The 24,911-nt window shown below is 33.8% G+C and overlaps 2 protein-coding genes and 1 long non-coding RNA gene across 3 annotated transcripts; 1 reads left to right on the plus strand and 2 right to left on the minus strand.

The window, feature by feature from the left end:
- Positions 1-14,936: 14,936 nt before the first annotated feature.
- LOC111370053 lies at positions 14,937-15,632 on the plus strand. Its single transcript, XM_022991764.1, has one exon. The coding sequence runs from the start codon at positions 14,937-14,939 to the stop codon at positions 15,630-15,632; it is 696 nt and encodes a 231-aa protein (XP_022847532.1).
- Positions 15,633-16,714: 1,082 nt separating this feature from the next.
- On the minus strand, positions 16,715-20,862 carry LOC111370496. Its single transcript, XR_002698423.1, has 2 exons — positions 20,667-20,862; positions 16,715-18,945 (listed from the first exon to the last, which is right to left on the minus strand). It is a non-coding gene; the product is annotated as an uncharacterized LOC111370496 (long non-coding RNA).
- A 1,604-nt stretch (positions 20,863-22,466) lies between these two features.
- Positions 22,467-24,873, minus strand: LOC111370499 (phospholipase A1-Igamma1, chloroplastic-like). Its single transcript, XM_022992215.1, has one exon. The coding sequence runs from the start codon at positions 24,053-24,055 to the stop codon at positions 22,514-22,516; it is 1,542 nt and encodes a 513-aa protein (XP_022847983.1). The 5' UTR covers positions 24,056-24,873; the 3' UTR covers positions 22,467-22,513.
- Positions 24,874-24,911: the final 38 nt, after the last annotated feature.

Here is a 24,911-nt window from a genome sequence, read left to right on the forward strand (position 1 = left end):
AACTTTTTACAACAATCAGTGAACGTTGGAAAATGTTATGTATTAATTAGAGTTTCAGCAACATGCATAGAACGTTGCTATAAAACCAGATTTTAACAACGTTCAAAAAATGTTGAAAAAAATGAAACATTTCGTAACATTAAAAAAAGTTACAAAAGGCGACATTAACAGCATTTTATTTAAAATGTGTTGCCAAAACTCTATTATGTTAACCAATAGCAACATTCATTTATTAAAATGTTGCAACAAACCCCTTTAACAACACTCAATTAACAAATATTGCCATTTTAATGTTGTAAAATGTCATTTTTGTCGTAGTTAACAAGGAAAAAAACCATAAGTTGTGCACACACTAAGCCCCTATTTGGTGGAGATTAAAATCATATTTTTAATAACTTTTGATAAAAGTTAATAAAATGTGTAATTGAAAAGTGATGAGACACGTAAAATATGTGGTTGAAATGAATTTTTTAACTTTAACTTATATTAACTCTAGATTTTAATTGGTACCAAATAACGGCTAAATGTGTGAAGGCCAATCCCTTTTACAAGAGATAGCCAAAGGCCCTTCATCCAACGATTGTCATTCGGCCACGTATATGACTCGGATAATTTCTATAGACAACCAAAAATGTCATTCACTAAAACTAGTGTTCTAAAAAGCGTAATGGCATGGGTGGAGTTCAAGCTTTGGGCTAGGTGAGCCTAGGCAAGACTTAGTCGTAAAAAAGCTTTAAAAACTTTTTCTTATTTTAAAATTATTTTAAAGTTTTAATCTATAATATATGAAAGTATCACATCAAGGGAGAATCATTTTATGGACGATTTTAACCCTCCTACAATTCAGTTATTTCAATAATACCTTATTTTTCATTTTTCAATATGTAATAAATACTACATAATTATTGTTGTTTATAAAATTTGTGTTTTTAGTTCTTAATTAATTAACATTCACATTAATCTAGATTCGATGAATTTTGAATTATATGAATCTAGAGTTATTATAGATGAATTTATTCATATTTATGTTTAAAAAATTTAGTGGGTGCTTAAATTTATGTGTTAACAATTAATTTTTATATATCAAATGTAATATAAAAAGATTTCTCAATTATAGTATTTCATCATTACAAAAAATTTGAATCATAAAAATTAAGTTTTGAGAGTACAATTTTATTCTCTTAAATTTTTATGGTAAATTTTATTTTCTTTAATTTGTTTGAGACTCATCAAATCTTCCAACAAATTGAAACCAAATATTACTTTTACATTACTTATAAGGTATTTTAGAATAATGTTCCTCCAACAAATTGGAAATAAATATTACTTTTACATCACTTATAAAGTATTTTAGAATAACGTGCAATGTACGTTCAATTTTGACTAGTCAATCTAAAAATCATTTAATAATATATACAAATTATAATACTAAATGCAATTTTTAAAACCTGACAAAATAAATATATTTTTGAACTATAAACAAGATATATAGTCCTTGTTTGAGGCTCATTTTGGGGGAAATAATGCATTTTGAATAGTAGATTGATGGAGAATGTGTGATTAAAAATTAAAGAAAAGTTTTGAATTTACGTGAAACATTATTTTATTGAAGAATATGTAGTTGAAAATGAATTTTGAAAAAAAGAATTTTTAGAAGAATGGAGCTCAAACAAGGGCGTAGTGTAATAGTGCTAATTGAAGGAAAAATGACAAATTAACTTAATAAAAATATAAATAACAATTTATACAATACTATAACACACTACAGCCAAACTAAAAGAATTTTTATTCCACATCGAAAGTTCACAACAAAATGCTTGGAAGTGTCCCCTGTAATTTAGTACGTCAATAAGTGGATAAACAAATTTTTGGACCTTTTAGTCCAATTGGCTAAAAGTTGATAAATTGAAAACTTCGTAATTATTAAAGAGGTATTTGCAAAAATTTCCACTTTCACATATATCAATTCAAAAATGTCCACTTTTTTTTTTATCTTTGCAAAAATAGCCAAATTTAATACCAAATTCTCTATTTTACCCTTAATGAAAGAATAAAGCCAAGAATACATAATTCCCAACTCTTCTTTGCAAGTTGACACTAATTTCAAGAAGAGCAATGGTTTCCATGAGCAGCCATAATAATTGTTTCTATTACTTATACTTGTCCACTTGCCTGCATTTTTCTTTAGATATTAACAAATTATTTTAGGGAGAATGGAGAAGATGAAATAGTAAGCATTAACAACCAAAAAGAAATCTATAATTCTAACTCCAAAGAAGAAATAATTATTTCATGTTGAGAAATGTAATGTCATTTCAATTTGAAGTTGACTAGGCTCTCCTCATTTCTGGCAGAAGGTATTTTCCTTTGATATCTGATCTTTATTGAAAAGTTGTGTGGTAATTGTTGTTACATATTTTATTTCAATGTGGTAGATTATCCAAACAAGTACTAGATATTTGTCATAACCTTCTTAAATCACCTACTTAGATAATAATTTAAGGTACTCCTGTAGTTAGAATGTCATTAATAGTGGCATAAATTCTTCGTGAAAATGGTGGTTGAAGATGAAGAAGGTGATGAATGCATATGGTGGGGTGGAATCTCGTCATATCACTCTCGACATTTTACAGATGTCGAGAATGGTGCTTGAAATGTTGTTCCCGACAATTACAAACATCGAGAATGTTACATTTTAAAATGTCAAGAGAGCATTACAAGTACCATGACGAAGTTAGGGAATATTTTTTGTATATTGCTTGCGGATAGTTAGCATATTCGTTTGAGGTATTCGTTATTAGCTAATATTATTTTTTTATGGCATGCAGATATGGTTGATGTTAGGAGATTCGTTGTCTCTTACGGTGGTACATTCGTCAACATTAACAACAAGTGAATGTGGTTAGGCAACCGAAAAACATCAATTGTTGTTCGAAGGGATATTGAATACGAAGAGCTTGTGCATAAATTATATTAGAAGCTCTACGTTGACAGACTGTAGTTTCGAGTTCAACTGAAATTTAAAATTTCAAACATGAAGGTACCTTTGCTGATGTAGTCAATCATGAGGCTTTACAATGGTAAATTTTTGTTCACACACAAGCAGCTTTGTGTGTAATTGCAGATGAATATGATGTTGGAGAGCACGAAGTGCATTTTAGAATTACCTTTCTCGCCAATAGAAGATGTATGCAACAAAGTCGGTGTGTCCGAACTACAAGAAATGATTCATAACACAGGTCTAGGTTTAGGTAAAGGAAATTCGTATATTGAAAATACAATTTAGTCGATCGATCAAGAGGAAGTTCATGAGAATTAGATCTTATTTACCAAGAAACAGTTGCACACAAAGCTTCGACTAAATGCTTTATCAGAGAAGTTTCATTTCAAGGTTAAAAAGTCCAATCCTAGATCTCTTACTGTGTGCTACGTCGACACCACGTGCCATTGGCTATTGCGAGCCTCTAAGATAAAAAGTACAGACTTCTTTAAGATTCGAAAGTACATACCTGAGCACACATATTCTTTGGACATTCGATAGAATGTGTGAATTCATGCAATGAGTGTACTGATTGAGCATCACATTACTCGACGATTGGCCGATGGAAATCAACCATATGTTCCCGCGGGCATTGTCGAGGATATGCAACATGAGTTCGATGTACGAATTAGCTATAGTAAAGTGTGGCGGGGTAAACAGAAGGGCTTCGAATTCTTCATGGTTCACCTAAAGAGAGTTATCAGAAATTGCCTTCATACTGTCACATGTTAACTGAGAAAAACCCAAGAACCGTCACACACATTGAGCTCGACTCCAACAACAGGTTCTTGTACTTTTTTTTAGCATTTGGGCCCAGCATACATGGTTTTCGAGAGTACATGAGACCGATAATTTGTGTTGATAGGAGTCATTTGAAGGGCCGATATAAGGGAACACTACTAGTAGCTGTAACGCAAGATGCCAACATGGAAATTTATCCTATTGCTTGGAGTGTTGTCGATGGGGAAACAAATGCATCGTGTTATTGATTCTTTACGAAGTTGAAAGATATTTTTGATGACTCAAATCAGCTAATTTTTGTGTCTGACAGAAAGAACAGCATTAAGCAAGCAATTATGATGCTATTCCCGCTTTCGCACCACGGTGCCTGCATATGGTATATCGAGAAAAATCTCATTGCTAGGTATAGCAGTCACAATGTCATATTCTTGTTCAATAGTACAGCACTCGCATACCGAGTATCGAAATTCAGCAAATGATGAGATAGATTCGGACCATTCGACCAGCTGTCGCATCTTATTTGGAACGTGCTGGTCCATCCACCTGGTCACAGGCAAATTTTGTTGGTCGATGTCATGACTAATAACATTGTAAAGTCATTGAATTTAGTCCTCAGGCGACAACAAAGTTTCCCTGTAACCTCATTTGTCCAACACATAATGACATTGATGCAACAATGGTTCTTTGAGTCGAGAAACATATCTACCAATTTTCATATTGCAATGGGGAATTGAGACAATAGTTTGACGCCGGTGCAACCTTGGAAATACAAAATTTGGAAATGAACTCCTTTTTAAGGTTGGTACAAGTGCAAAAATGTGTATTATCGACCTTTTAGGTAAGACATGTTCATGCCGAGAGTTTCAAATGCGACAAATTCCATGTACACATATGTCCCGGCCCGCTCTCGTTACTACACCACGAAGTGTTGGCAAGCTTCGTACACCAAACTTTACCCCGTTGGAATGGAGTCAAATTGGGTTGTTCCCGACCATATTAGTTCCATTAACATTTTGCCTCCAAATATATGTATAGCACCAGGTCCCCTTCTATCCAACGTAAAAGGTTAAGAAATGAACGGTCTACTATCAACACAAAAATGTGGCTGATATGATGGTCCTGGACATAACAGGCAAACATGTAGGAACTTGGCACCGTCAAGTAATACGTGCACTTGAATTACCACATGTATTTTATGTATGAAATGATTTGCTAACATGGATTATCCATGTGTTCAATATATTTTCGTGCATTTCATACTTTCTGTTCTTTCCTTTCCAAATGTAATTGGCTGGGTTCGATTTTATTACCACGTCATATTATGAAAACGAAAGTCAATAACTACTTCATTACTGAAATTTTCTTCATTATTATATATACAACTTGGTAATGGATACAAAATGAAGCCATGCATGACTCAATTTCTTAAGTCACTGACTATACTAAATAGTCATCACTACAAAAGCAAGCTACAACTCTGTGCATATTTGAAGTCACTGCACACACAAAATAGTCATCACCACAAAAATTATCTATATACCTATACATATGTCATTAGATATGCTTAAACATTTCAGTTATATGATCGAACCTTCTACAAGTCTTCCACAACTGACAAAAAGGACATAACACTGTAATCATCGTCGTCGAAGTTTATCACGATCACATCTTCGTTTCTGGCTAGAACTGCCCCAAAATTGTCTTCCGCCAAGGCTAGGTCTAGTTTCGGTGGGACTTCCATTGGTGCGTTCTCATGATCGACATTACGATCACCAACTCTAACTTCAAGTGGTTCAATTTTGTCGATTAGATTCGGGAACGAAATGGGGTAAAGGTAAACCCTACGAAGTCGATTCATTGTTTGACGAATATATGGAACAAAGATATTAATTTCTTCGTCATCTTCCTAGTCGATGATGATGGGGTTATCCACTGAAAAGTCGGGCAAGGATATTTTCATGACAACATCAATGTGCAGAGTCCGTTGAGTTGATAAAGACATATTAACCGAAAGAACTTGTTCACGCTAATACTTTGTTGAAAGAACCAAGGTTGTATATTGAAGCCAATTCCATTCTTTTAGAGTGGATAGTAACGTGTGCATTAATGTATTAAAAGTTCTCATATCAACTCCACCTACTTTTATTTACATTTGATTGCCATGTCGTGTCCCAATAACATCTTATGCTTGTTGTACTAGTCAATCTTACCCTCCATTTGGTTCAATTTCTTTCCATTGTTAATGATTCAAATATTATTTATTGGAGAATGTGTAGTCCATATAGTAGGAAACTGTTGAATGGCAAAAGAAAATCTATGCAATTCGAGACATTTCATGTCGTCCTCAACACTTCAAAAGTTGTTATCAACATTTGTAATCAGATCAGATCGACACTTGACATTACAGTCGTGTAGCGTTAACATTTACACTGAAATAGGAAATTTCTCGATATTTCATACATTTCTTGACATTCGACGTGTAGTTCTTGACATTAAATGTCTGCATATCTCGACACTTGACATTATATTTGTATAAAACGACATTTCTACCAAAATATATTATTTCTCAACATTAATACGAATCTTGACATTTGACGTGTAGTTCTTAACATTAAATGCCTTCATATCTTGCCATTATATATTTCATTTGTGTAGAATAACAGCACGTACGTGTATGAGAAGAATAAAATAACATCAACGAACACGGTACATGGACATTCGAGTAAGTATACCCTAGTTATGGTAGCTTTATTTTGTGCAAACACCAACAATATAACAAAATACCAAGAGAAAAGAAAAAATACATAAGCTTGTTGCATAACATTCGAACAAGTGTACCCTAGTTATTCATAACAATCATTCATTACAGTCATGACAAATGGGGATGCAGAAAGAATTGTTATCAGTCAAGACAAATGGGGATGAAGAAAGAATTTGTTATAACAAAGATCTACTGCAATCTTCCGTCTACATATAGTCATCATGTCTGATGAAACTGATTCTATTGGATGCCCTAGAACGAAACATTCTAATATTTGAGTACAAGCATTACACAATTTGGCCTGTAGAAGAAATAGTTTTATATTAAACTAAATTAGTATATGCAAGAAATTAAATATTATAGTAAATAACAAGCTATTTAAATACTCACACATTATTTGCACATGGTAGTTAATGTATAATCTCCAGCTTCATTTGTTTGTTTCTATGTTTCTTTATATATCGTCTAGTGGAAATGACTGAAAACAACAATAATGATTGAACCAAAACTGAATGTTACTTTTGCATGTGCTTGGCTTGATCTGGTGTGTGAACACTATTTCTGCAGTCATATATTTGAAATTTTCATTCAGGAATATTGACGAGAAAAAGATACTAATGATTGCCTGGATATGAGTATGGAATTAATAAATACTTGTACCCTATCCATGGACGACTAGCTATAGGCAATCTACCATTGATGTACTCATGTATGAGAGTTCCATCCTCTTCACCTCCGATGGCTTCCATTTGTGTGTCGATTTACCACATCATTTGACAAGCTCACTCCTCTTCAAATTTAAAGTCCAAAATTGCATATTCTTTATTGATGAGAGTATAACCTTTATTCATACGCCACCTCAATAACTTTAACTCCTACTCAATATGCTAATAGAATAAATATATGTAAAATAGATTAGTTAAATTAACTATGAAGTCAAATTGATTGTGATTGCTAAACTTTACTCACCGCAATATTCATATCTTTTGTTGGATACATTAAAGTTTTCAGTATGTTTCTTCCATAGACATTGTCACTGTCATCATCCCAATATGCATCGTATAACATAATTTAAATTAATATTGAATAAATCGAAAGAAAATTTTAGTATTTGGGCTAATAAAGCTTAGTATTCGAACTAGTAAGGTAGAAATAAATTTGTTACCCAGATTGATTCGTCATTATTCAATCTCTAATTTTTATTATTATTATTATTATTTTTTTGGTAGTTCTTCATGAGGTAGTCTTCTAAAGGATGACCAGTGGATGACGAAGACTGTGTGTATTTTTCCTTTTCTCTTCTCAACCTTTCAAAAGTTTCGATTTGTTAAGATATTGACGTCTTCTGTGGTTGATCACTAGGAATTGACTTGCATGGAGAGGAATGTCTTGCTGCAGAGAACCTATAATGACTTACATATTAGATTCTCAGTTAGGTAATCTATTCAGCATATTCTCATTTTTCATCAAAATATGAATTATTAAAGGTATATGCGTGAGACACAATCTACTAATTAATCTAGTTTTTAATCTATTTCTTTCAAATACCCACTATAAACACGTAAGATCTCACAGACCTTAAATTGGTATCAACTTAAGACTGCATGCGTTGGTAATGATGTTGTTGCCATTTTTGTTACCGTTGTAATAATTCTTCTTGCTTCTGAAGAATTGCCCGATAATGAGTTTCTTGTTTTTACGATTCCTCAACAATATGTATGTTAAATAAACTTAATGGTGAACTATCCATGTAAGAATGCATACCAGATTGCATGTAATCTTGCTGCCATTTGTTATGTTGTTCGAACAACTGTTTTTGGTTTCAAGGATCACATGATAATGAGCTCTAGATTTTTCAACAATTTATGCCTTCAAGTTGTTACATAGACCGTACACATCTGATATTATATGTTGCATGTACATATCTAACATTTCTTTCATTCGGTCTTCAGTAACATAGTTGGAGCCACCAAAAGCAGAACTAAGCCCAACTCCAATTGAAGTTCTTGAAATACCAAGAATGGTCGTTTCTTGCACGTAGATGTTATCCGAGATTTGTTGTGCTACATTATCTAATTCTCCATTCACAATGAAATCTAATAAACTATATTCATTGTCAATTGGTAGTGAAGAGTTGTGTACCATGGTGTCTCTAATTCTTCTTCCGTAGGCTGTAGCACTGTAATTACTTGGATCTGTAATCATAATAAATTATCAGAATCAATTTGTTGAATTTATTTTTTTAATAGTTAAATGCAATTGTAATTCTACATTAAAAAAAATCATACCTCTTGAGTATCCAAAAATTTCTTAACCATATTCACATTCAATATTTTATTAGGATTCCACTTGTACATTCATAGGCTCTGCGGTGTTTTACATCTATGGCATTCTAATTTTTGTCAAATCTTTGAAAATGCTTCATATGTTCAATACTACAACATAATTAAATATAAATATTATATGTATATAATTTATTTCTTGTACAAAGAAATTATACATAATACGGAGACTAAAAGAATAGGAACAAAATGCCTGGAATGCAAGTGGATAGTCTTGTAATACATACTTACATTTTGTTTGTTGATTCTATTGCATCCTTAGTATTCTTTCCAATCAGTGAATTTCACAAAATAAAATATGATTTACGGCCCATGGATATGCAGAAAACTCATCAAGATGCTCAACCATGACAAGAGTTCTATAATCAATTTGTCTTGTAGTCAAATTTCAACACACACTCCACCAACATAACTAATCCCAACTTAAAACTATCTTTTTCGTCTCCACACATGTGGAATGCTTCAAGAAACATTTTCGTGTTAATTCTTTTTGTAATATTGAAGTACTGATTTTTAAGACGATCATTGTTATAATCAATATTCATGGATGGTTCATGGCATGGTAATCCAATAATGAGACAAAATTTTTGCATGCCAAACCTAGCAACATGGTCATCTAACCGTACCTAAAATTCATTATTTTTGCCACAATTTACAAGTCTCGTTATAAATTCGTGTACCAACTTACTACTAAATTGTTATTATTCTTCTCCTCTATAAACAACTCCATAAATAAATTTATAAAAATTACTACACATCAAATAAGCTTGTTGATTTGCATATATGAATTTTACAAAATTTTCAAGGTATTCACAATTTGAATACTGAATGATGGTAGCAGAAAATCATTGATATGGAAAGAGTATGTATTCTAAAGACATCTACATAAATTATTCAAAAATTAATATTTTAAAGCAAATCTAACAATTTAAAAAAGAGAAACTTGCATTTATAAACAAATTAACAAATCGAAATAAACAGATAAGTCTCAATGACATGAAAACTTTGACGTTTACGCAGATTTTGACACCTTAACTGAACCAAAAATGGAACTTTGACGATCTCGGAACAAATTAAGCCCTTGTCTGAGCCTCATTATATTACATTTCATTTTTCTCTCTGCTATTTTCAACCATACAATCTTTCATAAAATAATATTACACGTAAATCGAAAACTTTTCATTCTTTTTCAACTACTCATTTTTCAAAAAAACACTATTCCACCCATTAACTTTTCCACGTAATGGGGGTCAAACAGGGACTAAGTTTGGTGATTTAAAAAAACTTCAATGGAAGTTGGGTGACTAAATAATGATTTTTACCTCTCTAATAACTTGTACGACATGCTAGACCATATATTTTTTGACAAGATAATGAATTATGAGATTCGTTGTCTTAATTTTATCTAATATTAACCAATGCAGAGCACAAAAGGTTCCCTGTAAACATTTAGATTTGAAGATCTGATTCCAAAAAGTTGTAGCCATCGACTGTGAATTACGTTTTTTCAATCTCAAATCTTTCATTCTTTATAATAATTCTATTCTCTTTTGGTGTGTGTCTTCAGTGGAAGACATTTTAGTACTAAATTCAACTTTTTAACTATTCCAAAGATTAGATGCTTTGATGCTATCCTCACAATCAGAAATTCTGTCTTCAGGAATTCGTGAACCCACAACTTGGTTCATTTTCATTTTTTAATTCCATGTTTATTTTGATTAGTTGCCAGAAATTGTAAAACTTTGAAATATCATATTATGCCCTCCTACTCAAGTTGGAACTTTCAATTTAATTTCTGCTAAAATAAATCTTAATCCCTAACTTTAAGAATAATCAATATAAAAGAGAAATCAGTGAAAGATTAATGAATACAAGATTTATAGTCATTTATCGTGGACATGAGATACATACCGCTCTCTACTTCATATTATCACCGTACCAAAGAAGGAAATTAGAAAATTTTCTTCTCGATGCACCTTCATCTTACATTAAAACGCTCTCTTAATTTTTTTATATAGGGTAAAAATTAGGCCAGCCTACTACAGAAATATTATAAATACTCCTCATGACCGATTAACCATTTAGAAGATGACTGAGAATGTTTAATTAATCAATCCAATACATTTATAACAAACCATGGTGTTTAAGTTTGTAGTCTAACATGATATTTGGAGGTAAAAATCTTGATCAAACAACTTACATTATCGACGTATTTTTGCTTATTTATTGATGAATTTTCCATCAAGAAATCGCCATAGTCTTGTATTTTTCGTATTAGGTTGAATTTGTAATTCTACTTAAAAATGCACTCCACAAAATTAGATATAAAATCTGCAATTCCTTGTCATTTCCATACATTGTCCTAAGTTTTTGAATTGGACAGTGGGATCAAATCATTGTGCCAAATTTAGTTAAGATCTTATCAAAACTTTTGGCTGTGACTGGGACCTATCAATTGGTAGTCTCCGTGTCATGAAGACCAGTGGTCTCCATAAGGTCTCCTAGACACGCATCTACGTGTGGTCTGTCATGGTGACCTATTCGTGCTGATCTTCAATTGCTTACCTTTTTCAGCCAAATAAGTACATTTTCCTATTAAATGTGTGTACACCTTTTCCAGCTCCATACAGGCAGGGGCGGATTTAGCAGTGGGCTGCACTTGGCTGCAGCCCACTGTCTTCCAGGCCCAGATACAACAAAAAAAAATTTGGGTTTGAATTCTAATTATTCAGCCACATTAGCCCACTAACAAATAAATTCAGTGGGCTAGCCCACTTAAAAAAAAAATTATTTGTAGCCCACTAACCTATATAATTTTAGGCCCAAAATAATACCCATTCCATTAATCAAATAATTAATCCCCAATGCCCAAACATTTTCCATTCCTAATGTGCAAAATGAACTCACACAAACAGCCAACATTTTCCATGCCGGTTTGTGACGTTTGTCCTTGCTCGTAGCCACCGGCCGAACGAAATTGTTGATTACCGACTGGCCCGACTCAAGCCTGCTGCCGCCTGCCTGCCTACCGATTCGCCGCCTCAAACCTGCCTGCCGATGACTTGGGTTAGGTTTTTAGGGTAAGTAATTTACTATTTAGTTTCTTGTTTAATTCATCAATTGTTTGTCTTTTAATTTGATTTCCAGAAACAGAAAGTAAATGTGAAATAAATAATGAATAGCTTGGAGAAGTAGAAAAAATTGGTTTTCCATTTTTAGAATTATCGCCCCTGCTCGCTAGACTGGTGCTGAAATAAGAAAGGCTCCTAATTGGCTAATTCCTAAACTTATTTGGGCTTGCTTTACTTTGGCAATGGCGGTGTGGTCAATTGTATAATTTGTATTGTGCATGTTTATTGTTAATTTAATGTGCTTACCTTCTCAGCATGAGTATTGATACAGAATATATGGAGAATGCTGGATAAGAATTAAAGAATAATAAGTCCTTGTTTATTAATCTTAACATACTGAGATTAATTCCCTAAATAAGCTTGCTGTAAACATGTGAGTTCACTAATGCTTTGTTTTGTTATGTAGACTCTAGATTCTTGAACAATATTAAGCCATCATTTTTAGTAACTTATAAGTTATTTTTACTATCAAGTTAAAATCAAACTTTAATTTTAATTACATATTACAACTACTATTCATTATTATTCACATATTTCATAATCTCCATTCTCCATCAATATTCATCCTAAATAATTCCTAATAAATCTTTCCTGAACATAGGCTAAGTTAAATCTTTCTATTTTACGGTCAAGTTTAGTCAAATATTGTATAGCTAGCATGTTCTTAGATCTTATGCAATAAACTTAGTTCTTGTTTGATGAAGTTTTTGTTTGCTAAAAAACGGGTCTAACTCATTTTTTCACTAGATCAATACCTAGGAGAACTCATTGAAAACTACAAATTGAGTTGAGGGGTCAATTTATTTTCTCCTATAGTTTTTTTCCTTTTAATAATATGGGTATTTTGATCTGTAAGACTATAACATAATTAATACATTTAAAGACAGAAAGTCACTTTGGTTTTGTCGAAGTTCTATATTTATGTAAGAGAGATTTTAGTTGACTGGCCATTGTTTGTCTTGTCTAGGGTCATTAAGTTGGATATGTTTGATCAAATGCAGAGAAGTTCAAGTGAAGTTTAACATATAAAATTTTGTGAAAGGGATGGGAAGGCATTTCCAGCTAATGTGTTTTGCTGTTTTTAGTGCATGTGATAATCTAACCTAGTCTTAAATGTTTGGGACATATGTAGTTTAGGGAATGACTTTGATTTTAAGTCATTAGGGGTTTTATGAATACCATTTCCTGCCAACCATTGTTGTGGGGGATTTTACTTCAAATGTTCCTATTGGCAAATGAATGATTTCAATGACGTACATTACCAGATTTCAATGTTTTCTGTTGATGGTTCCATCTATTTAAGTCAAATATGCGTTTATTTTTGCTTCATGAATTGATCTGTCCTCCTTGTTCTTCTTGTTGTAATTATGATATCTATTAAATAGAAATACTTGTCCCTAAATTGCTTTTTATTTTTATGCTTTTAGATTTAATATGGAAGAAGATCAACCTTCTAGCAAGAAAGGTAGAACCTTATTGTCTTTCTTTTCAAAAAGTAACAAATCTCAGGATTCTCCAATTCCTACGGTGTCCATTCCCCCAATTTCATGCCCTGAAGTTGAACGGGCTTCATCTTCAAATCTTAATTTTGAACCATCTGATTCTATTGAACGAGACCCTGGAAAAAAAAACAAATATGTGAACATTCATTTAATGATCGTGATCACATTTGGTGGGCTTATCTAAATGTTGGACCTTATCAACCAAAACTTTTGGAGTATCAGAGCAAAGAATGTGGAAAGCAGAAACGTCAATTTCAGGAACATTGGTATAATCAGTTTCCTTGGTTGGAATATTCGCCTTCAACATATAAGGCATATTGTTTTTACTGCTTCCTTTTTCTCAATGATAGTACTCCACCTAATATTTCATCATTGATTACTGTTGGATTTGATAGTTGAAAGAGGGTTAACCAAGGAAGTAAATGTGCATTTTTTATTCATGTTGGTACAACATCGTCATCGTTTCATAATGGCTGTAAGAGAAGAGCTGAAGATCTAATGAAACCAACTCAACATATTGACAAGGTAATGCATTCTGTATCAAATGAGAAAAAACAGAAAAATCGTTTGCGTCTAAAGACCACTATTATGAGTGTTAAGTGGTTAGCTCTTCAAGGTTGTTCCTTTAGAGGCCATGACGAATCTCCATCTTCACTGAATCGTGGGAATTTTATTGAATTGGTGGATGCATTTGAAAAAATGAATATTGAAGTAGGAAAAGTTGTGTTGAGTAATGCTCCCAAAAATGCTACATACACGTCTCCAGACATTTAAAAAGAAATTTTGAGCATTATAGCAAATAGAGTACGACAAGGAATTCGTACGAAAATTGGGAATGCAAAATTTAGTATTCTTGTTGATGAAGCACGAGATGAATCTTCACGAGAACAAATGGCTATTATCCTGAGGTTTGTGAATAGTAATGGAATTTTGACAGAACGATTTTTTGCAATTAAAAGTATTAGTGACACTACCTCATTAAATCTTAAGAATCAGATTTCTGATGTTCTTGTTCGTTTCAACCTTCAAGTGCAAAACATGAGAGGCCAAGGGTATGATGGTGCTAATAATATGCGTGGTTCTTGGAATGAACTACAGGCATTATTTCTTAAAGATTGTCTATATGCATACTATGTTCATTGTTTTGCCCATCATTTACAACTCACATTGGTTTCTGCAGCTAAGGATGTCTCAGATATTAATTCATTTTTTTCTCATTTGGACAATATTATTAATATGATTACATCATCTCCTAAGCGCATCAATGAGTTGAAAAGTGCCCAAAGAAAAGAAATTGAGCATTTGTTAGAAATTGGAGAACGGGAGTCCGGAAGTGGTGCTAATCAGATTGGTAATTTGCAATGAGCCGGAAGTACTCGTTGGTCTTCTCATTACAGCTCTGTAAAGAGTTTGATTGATATGTATGCTGCAACTTGCAAGGTGCTTGAGTATCTTAGTGATCATTCTCCAAGTACAAGATCTCGATCCGAGGTTGGTGGTGTATACAAAACCATAACAACATTTGAATTTGAGTATCCTACCATTGAACATCATTACCACTTTGATATTTTCAATGCAGCTATTGACTTTCAGATGATGGAGTTAGATACAAGATTTAATGAGACATCAATAGAGCTCCTTTCTCTCAGCACAGCTTTGGATCCAAAAAATTCTTTTGAATCATTTAATATGGATAATATTTGCAAGCTTGCAGAGAAGTTTTATCCTGAAAATTTTAAACAACAAGATATTTATTGTTTGAAAGTTGAGTTGCAACACTATCAAAATGATGTGATTTCTGAACCTCGATTTCAAGTACCTACACTTTCTGATTTATGTCGGGAATTAGTTGCAAGCAGAAGGTCGGAGAGTTACGTCATTTTGACTAAATTGATTTGTTTAGTACTGACACTACCTGTTTCAACGGCGATTGTGGAGCGAGCTTTTTCAGCAATGAAACATGTGAAAACGAAAATTCGTAACAAAATGGATGATGATTTTCTTACTGATTGTTTAACACTCAACATTGAACGAGAATTTAGTATGAATTTAGATCTAGATTCTATTATAGATGAATTTTATGCTGTAAAACATCGCCGAGTACAACTTCAATAGGTAACTTATATTATAAATTTTTCTTATTATATATAAATTTTATTCGTACATTAAATTTTTTAAATTTTTAGCCCATCGTAACAGTAATTCCTGGCTCCGCCCCTGCATACAGGAGAGTGAATGTGAGAATGAGACTTTAGCTAAATGTGCCGACAGTGAGTGAATGTAAGAAGGAGACGTTAGCTAGATGTGTGGGAGTTAGTGAATGTGAAAATGCAGTCTTAGCTAAATGTGTGGACATGGAGTGACTGTTAGAATGAGATTTTGTTGTGTTGTGATAATTGAAAGTTTTTGACACATTATGTATATATATATTTTTTTAAGTCACTTTTGTACACATCAATATATTCACACACATTAAATATTTATAAATCAATTTCTTTAATTTATTAAATCTAACTGAGTTAATCAAATTTTCCTGACATGAATTCTTTATCGTGCCAATGTAATTTTGACTGAATACTCATTGGAAGAGGTCGAAAAAGTAATAAAGTGTTGAACGACAAAAGAATATCGATGCAATTTATGACATTTCATGTCGTTTTCAACGCTTCGAAAGTTGCTACCGACATTTGTAATCGGATCAGATCAACACTTGACATTATAGTCATGTAGCGTTAACATTTATACAGAAATAGAAAATTTCTTGATTCTTTAAATGTAGTTCTCGACACTTGACATTACATTTATATAAAACGATGTTTCCACGAAAACAATTATTTCTCAACATTTCGTACAAATCTTGACATTTAACGTGTAATTCTCGACATGAAATGCCTGCATATCTCAACACTTGATATTTCATTTGTCTCGACATGAAATGACTGCATAACAGTATATCTCAAAATACAATGTGTTCGTTACATTTCGAACACGGTACATGGACCCCGATTGTGAAATCTAATCAACGGTCACATGGTCAAAGATAAGACTTTTACACTATCTATCAATATAAGCTCCAAACATTTATTAATTGAAAAAATAATGATCATTTTATTCTCATGCCAATATGGAACTGGTAAAAAGATACCCTATAGACCTTCAAATGTGAATGTTTCACAATAACTAAGTCAACATGATCATAGCAAATATACGAAGACATTAAATAGCAACCAAAGTCAGTACAATGAAATGCAGTCTATAAAAATAAAAAAATAATTAAAAAAAGGATGTTCCTTACAACATGAAATAGTCTTTATCTTACTTGTGCATATTGCAAGCCAACAGTAGGAACTATTATAGCAATAAACTATTTTAAGCATGCAACCTTCCGAACATGCCACCAATATATAAAACACAAGTTCGCATGGACAAAATGTCGGACAGCCAATCCGGACTGTGAACAAAGATACTTGAATATAGTCTACACAACCTTCTTACCTCTCTTGCGGCCCAATCGTGTGAACGGTGTCTTAGTGTTCGCACTAGGCATCTTCAGCCTCAACGATCGAGGTCTACATAAGGGGAGATCAACAATCTTCGAGGGTTCAACAACGATGACATTGTCAATCGGTGGAGCATCGATGGAGACAGCAACTGTAGGTACAGTGTTTGGTGCCTCAGTTACACCATCACAAGCAGCATGTACTGACCCTTGGACTCCAACCCCAGCCATCAACATTCTGAACACATCATCGATCTGGCAACCAACTGCTTCGGTTGATGTTATGTGTCCACTAAAACATTTGGAGTCAAATTGTTATCTTAACCATCGTGGTGGGGCATATCTCCACCGCAATAGTCCTGAAATTTACCGTACTTGCCGGTGACATTGTGGCCCCCAAAGTTAGTAGTTGCTTCATCAAACATACGTTGAATCAGATTTACCTCATCAGTCACATGCTTTCTCAAACCGTGCGCATGACCACCCATTTCATTTTTCAAACTATCAAATCTCACATTCATTTCTTCCATCAACTTGCCCAACATACCCTTAAATTCCTCCCTTTGTTCATTCAAGAATGATCTTATCTCCTCTAAAGACAAGGGCCTCACGGGTGGACGGTGGCATGAGGTAGAAGATGGCAAGCCGATGAATGGGTCGTCATGGTCTTTATCTCCACCTTCAGCGGGATGCAAATCTCAAAGACGAAGTCCACCTGTGTTGCCTCTCCGAGATTTTTGTCCTTCATTATTGTTCACATTGTGCATAGCTTCACCTTCAGGTGGACAATCCTGTATGTCTATTGACTAAGTAATGAGGCTGTCCAGAATGGGGTCTGATGTGTCTTGTAAAGTAACAAAACCAGCAAAAATTGCTGCAATTCTTCCGCAGCAGTAGCAGTAGCATCGCTCACAAGTGCACCTACAAGGGGAGTATAAAAATGACAAAAATAATTATTAGCCATTCCAAAATTGTAAGAGTGATTTTATATGGAAAATGGTCACATGTGTCTTCTCGAAGAAGCCCGAATATGTTCGAGACTGAGGTTGTCTTGTAACAATCCACCACAATATCCTCGGAACATCGTCACCCTTCTTTGGCATAAATCGAGCTCCCAACTCTGGGATTATCTCATGCACCGACAATTTCATGAAAAACATAACAGTGGTTACTATATACAGAGGCACATAACAACGTAGGACGAGAAAAAATGAAATGAATACTGAACAAGTGTACCTCAACAGCAAGAGAGAAATTGTACGTGTAAGACATCCGATCACAGCGTGGACCTTTGCCAAGTCTTCCTTTCTCCCCCATCCCCGAAGAAGTGATTTGATAAGAAGTTTGAAGCATACTGTCCCCACGGGTAGGCATTGAAGAAATCCAAGTCATCCATGATGAAGAGAGTTTCAGGATGTATCCCCATGTTTCAATCTCTACAATTGAAAATCCCTTTAATAATTAGCGCCAACCTAAGTTTGTAATGATCGTTACACTTGGCACATTTTAGGAAAACATTCTCGAGGTAGCTACATGTTACCCGGTCTCTACGGGAATACAATTTGTCCCATAGTCGGATTTTTCCAAGGATGTTGCTAAAATCCTCACCTTTCGGTACTTCACCACACTTCAACCCGGTGATTAATGCAAACTCCGGCAGTACGAATTGTGCAAACCATTGGTTCACTTTGAACCAAGCTTTGGATCTTTTTCGACAAATCTGTTAACCACTTCGTGAATTAATTGTCTAAATAGTTTGGGCTTCAACAACTTCGCAACATGTCCTATGTAACTTTCGTCAAATGTATGCTTTTGCTATGCATGGAGTTTGTTGAGGACAACTATTATATATTTGGTGTTGTACACTTGCGAGACTTGAGCCGGGGTGCACTTTTCCTCCAGAACGTTATATCAGTGTGAGAAAGTTATCTATAAATCGCAAAAATAATATCTTATTAGTGGACCGTATTTCAGATACAACTAATACCACTAATGTAAAATTGTATCGCTAATATATCATCAAAATATTGTGTATTAATGAGAATATATATTTCGTGATTGATTTGAAAGCAACACAAAAATATAACATACACAAGTTCTGCCAGATGGACAATCTAGAGATTGTAGCATGAATACACAGAAAACTACATAAGATAAAATTTTAAATGTACAAATATCAATGAAAAGAAAATAAAATCACTTATTCGTTGATATAACAAATTCCACCTGTATTAGGAATGCAAAAAAAATAATCATAGAAGTAGTTTAAGGTCCCTTTTAGCATCAAGATCCTCTGGTCATTGCAATGAAAGGTGTTTATAAATCAATTAATGTAGGTTTTGGTTAATTAGAACAATATCAATTCAAACAGCTGGTTTGTATACAGAAAATGGCTTAAAACCCAACGTCTATTGGTACAGATAAGCAATCAACACAAATGAAATAATACAATCATATTCATATTCACATCCCTTATATTTTGTCTTGGTAAACACGATTCTTTGAGTTAATTGATTTTTTTCTTCCTTACCCAGTCAAGTTCCAAATTCTCCTCCCATAATGAATGACACTATTTTCAACAAAAAGTCAAGAAGATCCATAGTATAAAATTTTAAAATATATCAATCTTACAGCAAGTTGTCTGTCTTCAAGGTAATGCTTTTGGACAAGGTAAAAGCACAATCAATACAATCTTACAACTAACCTTAATGAAGGACCATGACATAAACCTATTATATTATACCTAAATGACCTTCACGTTAAAAGAGAGTATAGATATTTATATAAAGGGGTTGAAGCTACTCTGTTGTTATCTTGAGTTTCCAGGAGCGAGTTACACTTTTACTAATGATGGTTTTAATATAATCTTGAGAAAATCAGGGATCATTTTCTCGTTTAAGCACTTACTAAGGTCGAGCCTACTGGGTGTGGATGGTCCTTTAGTTCCTTCAAAACCTTTGAATACCTGTTATCTGTTATGTTAGTTGAAGAGTTCTGTAATGAAAATTCAAGGCCAAAACGTCAAGAATTTATGAAGTTTCTAACATCCCAAAATTTGGCATTTTTTACTTAGCTTAATTCATATGAAAATAATTTACAAAATAAAAATTATTGAGAATGGAAAGAGTTGAATTTTACTCTTCACCTTATGTTAATCTTAAGAATTCTGACAACAAGGTCTACTAACAACACGAATTAGGCAATAATAAACTTTTAAGAGGAATTTTTCACTTACTTCCCAACTAATAAAACTAACCAACTGACATGAAAAAGAGAAGAAGAAGAATTAACTATAACAAACCTAATAGAAATTGGTAGTGTTCTGTGAATGAAAAATCAATCATTTACATTGCAATTTTGGCAGTTTGAGATTTTATTTTCTCCATAGAAAACCTAATAGAGAACGAGACATCCACCATTCCAACTCCCAAATCAAATAGAATTGTCATTTAACATCCTATGAAAACAAAATGTAAATCAACGCAGTAAAACAAAATGCAAACAGATTTACCATATAACGTCATATGAAATCAAATATATTTGTCATATAAAATCCTATGAAAAGAAAATGTAAACCTAATAGAAGAATGCACTCAACACAGCAAAACAAATAGAAACCAACTACACAACATCAAATAAAACTCACATACATCAAATAAATATCGATGGCAAGAACTTTGACGGCGAAGACAATGGCAACGGCAAACAGCAAGAAGATAGGCTGGAAAATTTAAAAAAAAAAAAAAAAAAAAAAAGTCCCTCAACTCTCAAAGTTTCAAACCCTTTGGTCCCGTCCCTCTCGTCAACCCGTCAACAGTGAAATCCAATCACTCTAATCCAATTATAGATATTTAGGCAAGTGGGCATTGGGCATTTAGGTTGGGTTAAAGGTTTACTGTGAGTTTGGGCTACGCATTTAATGTTGATTGACATATGTAGTTTTTCAAACAAATAACATAGGTTATATGTCCCTATTTTATTGGCTAACATAATTTTTAATGATGTGAAAAAATTTGAATTTTAGGAGTGTTTGAGCCATATTATTTTGATAATAGTGCATTCTTAAATAGTGTATTGATGGAAAATGTGTGGTTAAAAAATAAAAAAAAGTTTTTGATCTGCGTGTAATATTATTTTATTGAAGAATGTGCAGTTGAAATGATATTAAATCACTGTTTAAAAATATATTTTTTTGAAATAATGTGACTCAAATAGGCACTTAGTGTGGAATTAGAAATTGTTAATAGGGGTATTCTCGTCCAAATAATTGCAAAATGGACATTCAAGAAATTTTGGACATTTTTGTAAAATGACTATGTGAAAATGGACATTTTTGGTAATTTTCTCATTATTAAAAAAATAACAACAACAATAATAATAAATAATGTGCACTTTATGTGCCCCGGGGCATAGTCTAGTGGTGCAAAGAACAGGAGTGAGGTTATTTTATGTCTTACTGGCAGTTGCAGTGTAGGGGTTCGATTCCTGAAACATGGAATTTGACTCCTTGTAGACGCAGCGTACAGGTTGTTCCCTGACTTGCTGGGGTACATCCCGCGATTTACCTCTCCTCACAAAGTTTTAGGGACCAGGCAGTGGGAACCCTCAAAGTTGGGGTTCAATTTTTTTTTTTTTTTTTTTTTTAAATTATGTGCTATTTTTTTTTTTTTTTTTTTTTTAAATAATGTGCACTTTATGCTGTCAATGCTTCCATTGACCGTTTAATTAGCCTTCCAGACCTAAACGCCATGCCTCGTGTCTTGGCATGCTATTTACAATACTAACTAAAACCTCCACGTCTCACGCCTAGACATGCTATCTACAACATTTACTAAAACCCATTTTTATCAAAGCCAAGTCAAGTCGACAGAGTCAAAACTTGAATAGGAAATGGCTTTTGGAAATAAGATGTATAATTTGTGAATATTTTTAGGAATAAAATGGACCAAGTTGGCAAGTTGTGATACGCATCCCATGTTTGGAAGTAGTCATATTCTTACATCACTTTCCTTTACCAGATTTTCTTTTTTATTCTTAAATTCAATATTAAATTAATTATACGTAATTTAATTGGACAGCATAATTAGATTCAATGAACTGATCAAAAAACATAAACAAACGTACAAGAATCAATTTTGTGAATGAATCAAACCGCAAGTTTACGAGCTTGAATATTTCTGAAAAAAAAAAGTCAAAAAATAGCATTAAAATGAGGTCTTTAACAATTGTGTAAAAAATCTTTGTGACTTACTAAATGTAGCTTTATGTTCGTCGGTCTCGTTAGTGAAAAATACAAATGTTATGTCTTACAATCTTTACGCCTTGTCTCGAACCCAAAAATTTCATCTATACCAAAATTTAGGGTAACACGTCGACTTTTTTCCTACCGTAAAAGCGAACTAACAAATTTCTAAGATTGAGAATATTAACAATGACAAGAAATTAAGACCTACAAAAATACATCATTTAACATTTCATTTTATTCCAAGTTCAAATACTAAAACAAGGATTCGAGTCCACAACTATCCTGCATTTCAAGTACATTACTGTATGACTCAACTGTTGGTGAGGGTATATCCTCTGGATACCTAGTAGGTTTAACCCACCTACGATGGAAATTACGTTCAAGCCCCTTATTCTCCAATTGGTACCAATTATGAGGAATTCTCAATTCATCCACAAGCATATTACAATCTTTATTCACCAACACTACATCCCTTCTAGCATCTGATCTAAACGTCGTCGTGCTGTCGAGAAATCCATCGACTAGATGAAGATATGTTTCGAGCATATGAATTCCCACTAAATTCAACCCTTTCTTTAGATATGGAGATGATCTTATATCGAGCTTCAGCTCTACTCCCACGTGAGTGTATATCCACTCCAACGTACCTGTAATATCATCAAATTTTTGTAGACTCTCGTTGAAGACTATACCGGGCATTCTTGGGACGACGTCCTGTTTTATTGTCATGCGTAAAGTCTTGACACCCATTTGATATAGTTCGTCCCGGAAGGCAATGTTGCCTACTCGGGGTGCTGCAAACGATACGACGCTGATTGGAAGGCTGGGGAAGTTTTTTGCAGCCTCGTATGCATTAAGAAGTGCCAATGCACCACCGAGACTATGGCCGGTGATTGTTAGGCTAACTTCTTCACCTCTTCCCTTGTAGTAATTCACTAGTTTCTTAACTTCTCTCATGACTTGTTCCGAGGCACTAGACTTGTTGTACCTAGTGGACTCACTCTTAGATGTGTAAAGACTGAGAAACCCATGTTCCACTTTTGCTTCTCCTTGTCCAATTGGCTCTAATTTCCTCTGCATATTATCATACCATTCGGATGGTGCGACCGTTCCACGCCATGCCACAACAATGTCACGTCGTCCAATTCGTCGTGTTTCTTGATCGTCGCTCACTGCCACAAACCCCATCCAGTTTGAATCTTTGCTCCATGTATCAGCAAATCTCGATCTTTCCAACCATTCGGGCAAATCTATATGCGACATAGCGTATACGTATTTTGCGACCTTATAACCACTTTCAATAAGTCCTAACTTTCCGAAAAGTTTTCTTTCATTGTACCGACAGCTTCCGCAATACTCCGAGAACGAATCGAAGTCGAATGCATCATAGGTTGCTTGTGCAAATTCTCCATATTTGACTATTTCTCTTCTAAGCCAAGGATGAAGTGGATCGAGAAGATTATTCCAGTCATTAGAACCATGAATTTCTTGCCATTTTTTGGATATATCTTCCTTAGGAGACATCGTTGAAGTATCGTGCTTATCTTCAATTCTTGGTACATTCGAAGGATGATAATTGAGGTTTCTTTCAATGTGCAGATGTAACATGTTTGACAATGATTCAGCCAGTTTAATGGCCTTGTTGGAAGGTTTTTGACTTGGGTGAGTTTCAAAAGGGGAATTTTGATAGGCATGGATTGATATGAAGAGCCCATTTTTGGTGGCGGCGGCGTGGTGGTGGTGGTGGTGGTGGTGGAGCGGAAGGATTGCTTTTGTGGTTGCGGCGGCGGCCATTTGAGTAGTTTTTTTCAGGCTCAAGAAGAAGGCTACGGTATATGTATATATATTTGTGTGTGTGTGTGTGTGTGTGTGTATATATAGGTGCAATTTTATGTAGGAGACTTTGAAACCGTATTATGTTTGATAATTGACCATGGCTGATTCAACATTATCCACGCGTTGGTCCGAAATTGGGGGTTTAAGCGAACCAGGTAAGAAATTTCGACTTATTTTGACATTCATATGGGGACTTTTTAAAATCGAAAGATTTTTTTCTTATAATATTCAAAATTTTAATGCTTTTTAAATAGTTTTCTTCCGCCTATATAAGAAAAGCCTGCATCGAGGAAAATTTCATATGAGACTACCTGTGGATCATACATGTGAGATGACCAGACTTTTGACGATGGTCTGGATGGATTAAATTTTCATACTCGTTCATTGAATAAGAACGACCCATGAATTATTTTTCAATGAACAAGTTAGACCCGACATATCCACCATGTGCGAGAATCATGTGGTAGTATAATGTGCGCTTGATGTGTTTGTGACCGTACTAGAAACTTATTAGTAAATGATACATCCCGACTGAAGCAATTCTTTGAAATTCGACATAAAAATTGATTGTTACCTTCCCGCTTCCTATTGCAGATATTAAGTGATGATGAGTAATACTTTGTCCACAATCCTAAGTAGGACGAAACACAAAGATTCTTGCAACCCATTTGGCATGAATTTTGAAAAGCTAAATGGAAGTTTTGAAACTCAAAAGTGGCTTTGGAACACAATTGGCTAATTTTATAAATGTGTCTTTCAGTAAAAGTTGGTCCAATGTGACGCCCTCTAAAAGCGCTTCTGGATAGAAAGTTCT

This window comes from Olea europaea, chromosome 21, assembly GCF_002742605.1.
Source record: "Olea europaea var. sylvestris chromosome 21, O_europaea_v1, whole genome shotgun sequence".
NCBI lineage: Eukaryota > Viridiplantae > Streptophyta > Magnoliopsida > Lamiales > Oleaceae > Olea > Olea europaea.

Coding starts and splice junctions, on each gene's coding strand:
- LOC111370053 (XM_022991764.1), top strand. CDS start 14,937: ATGTATGCTGCAACTTGCAAGGTGCTTGAGTATCTTAGTGATCATTCT.
- LOC111370499 (XM_022992215.1), bottom strand. CDS start 24,055: ATGGCCGCCGCCGCAACCACAAAAGCAATCCTTCCGCTCCACCACCAC.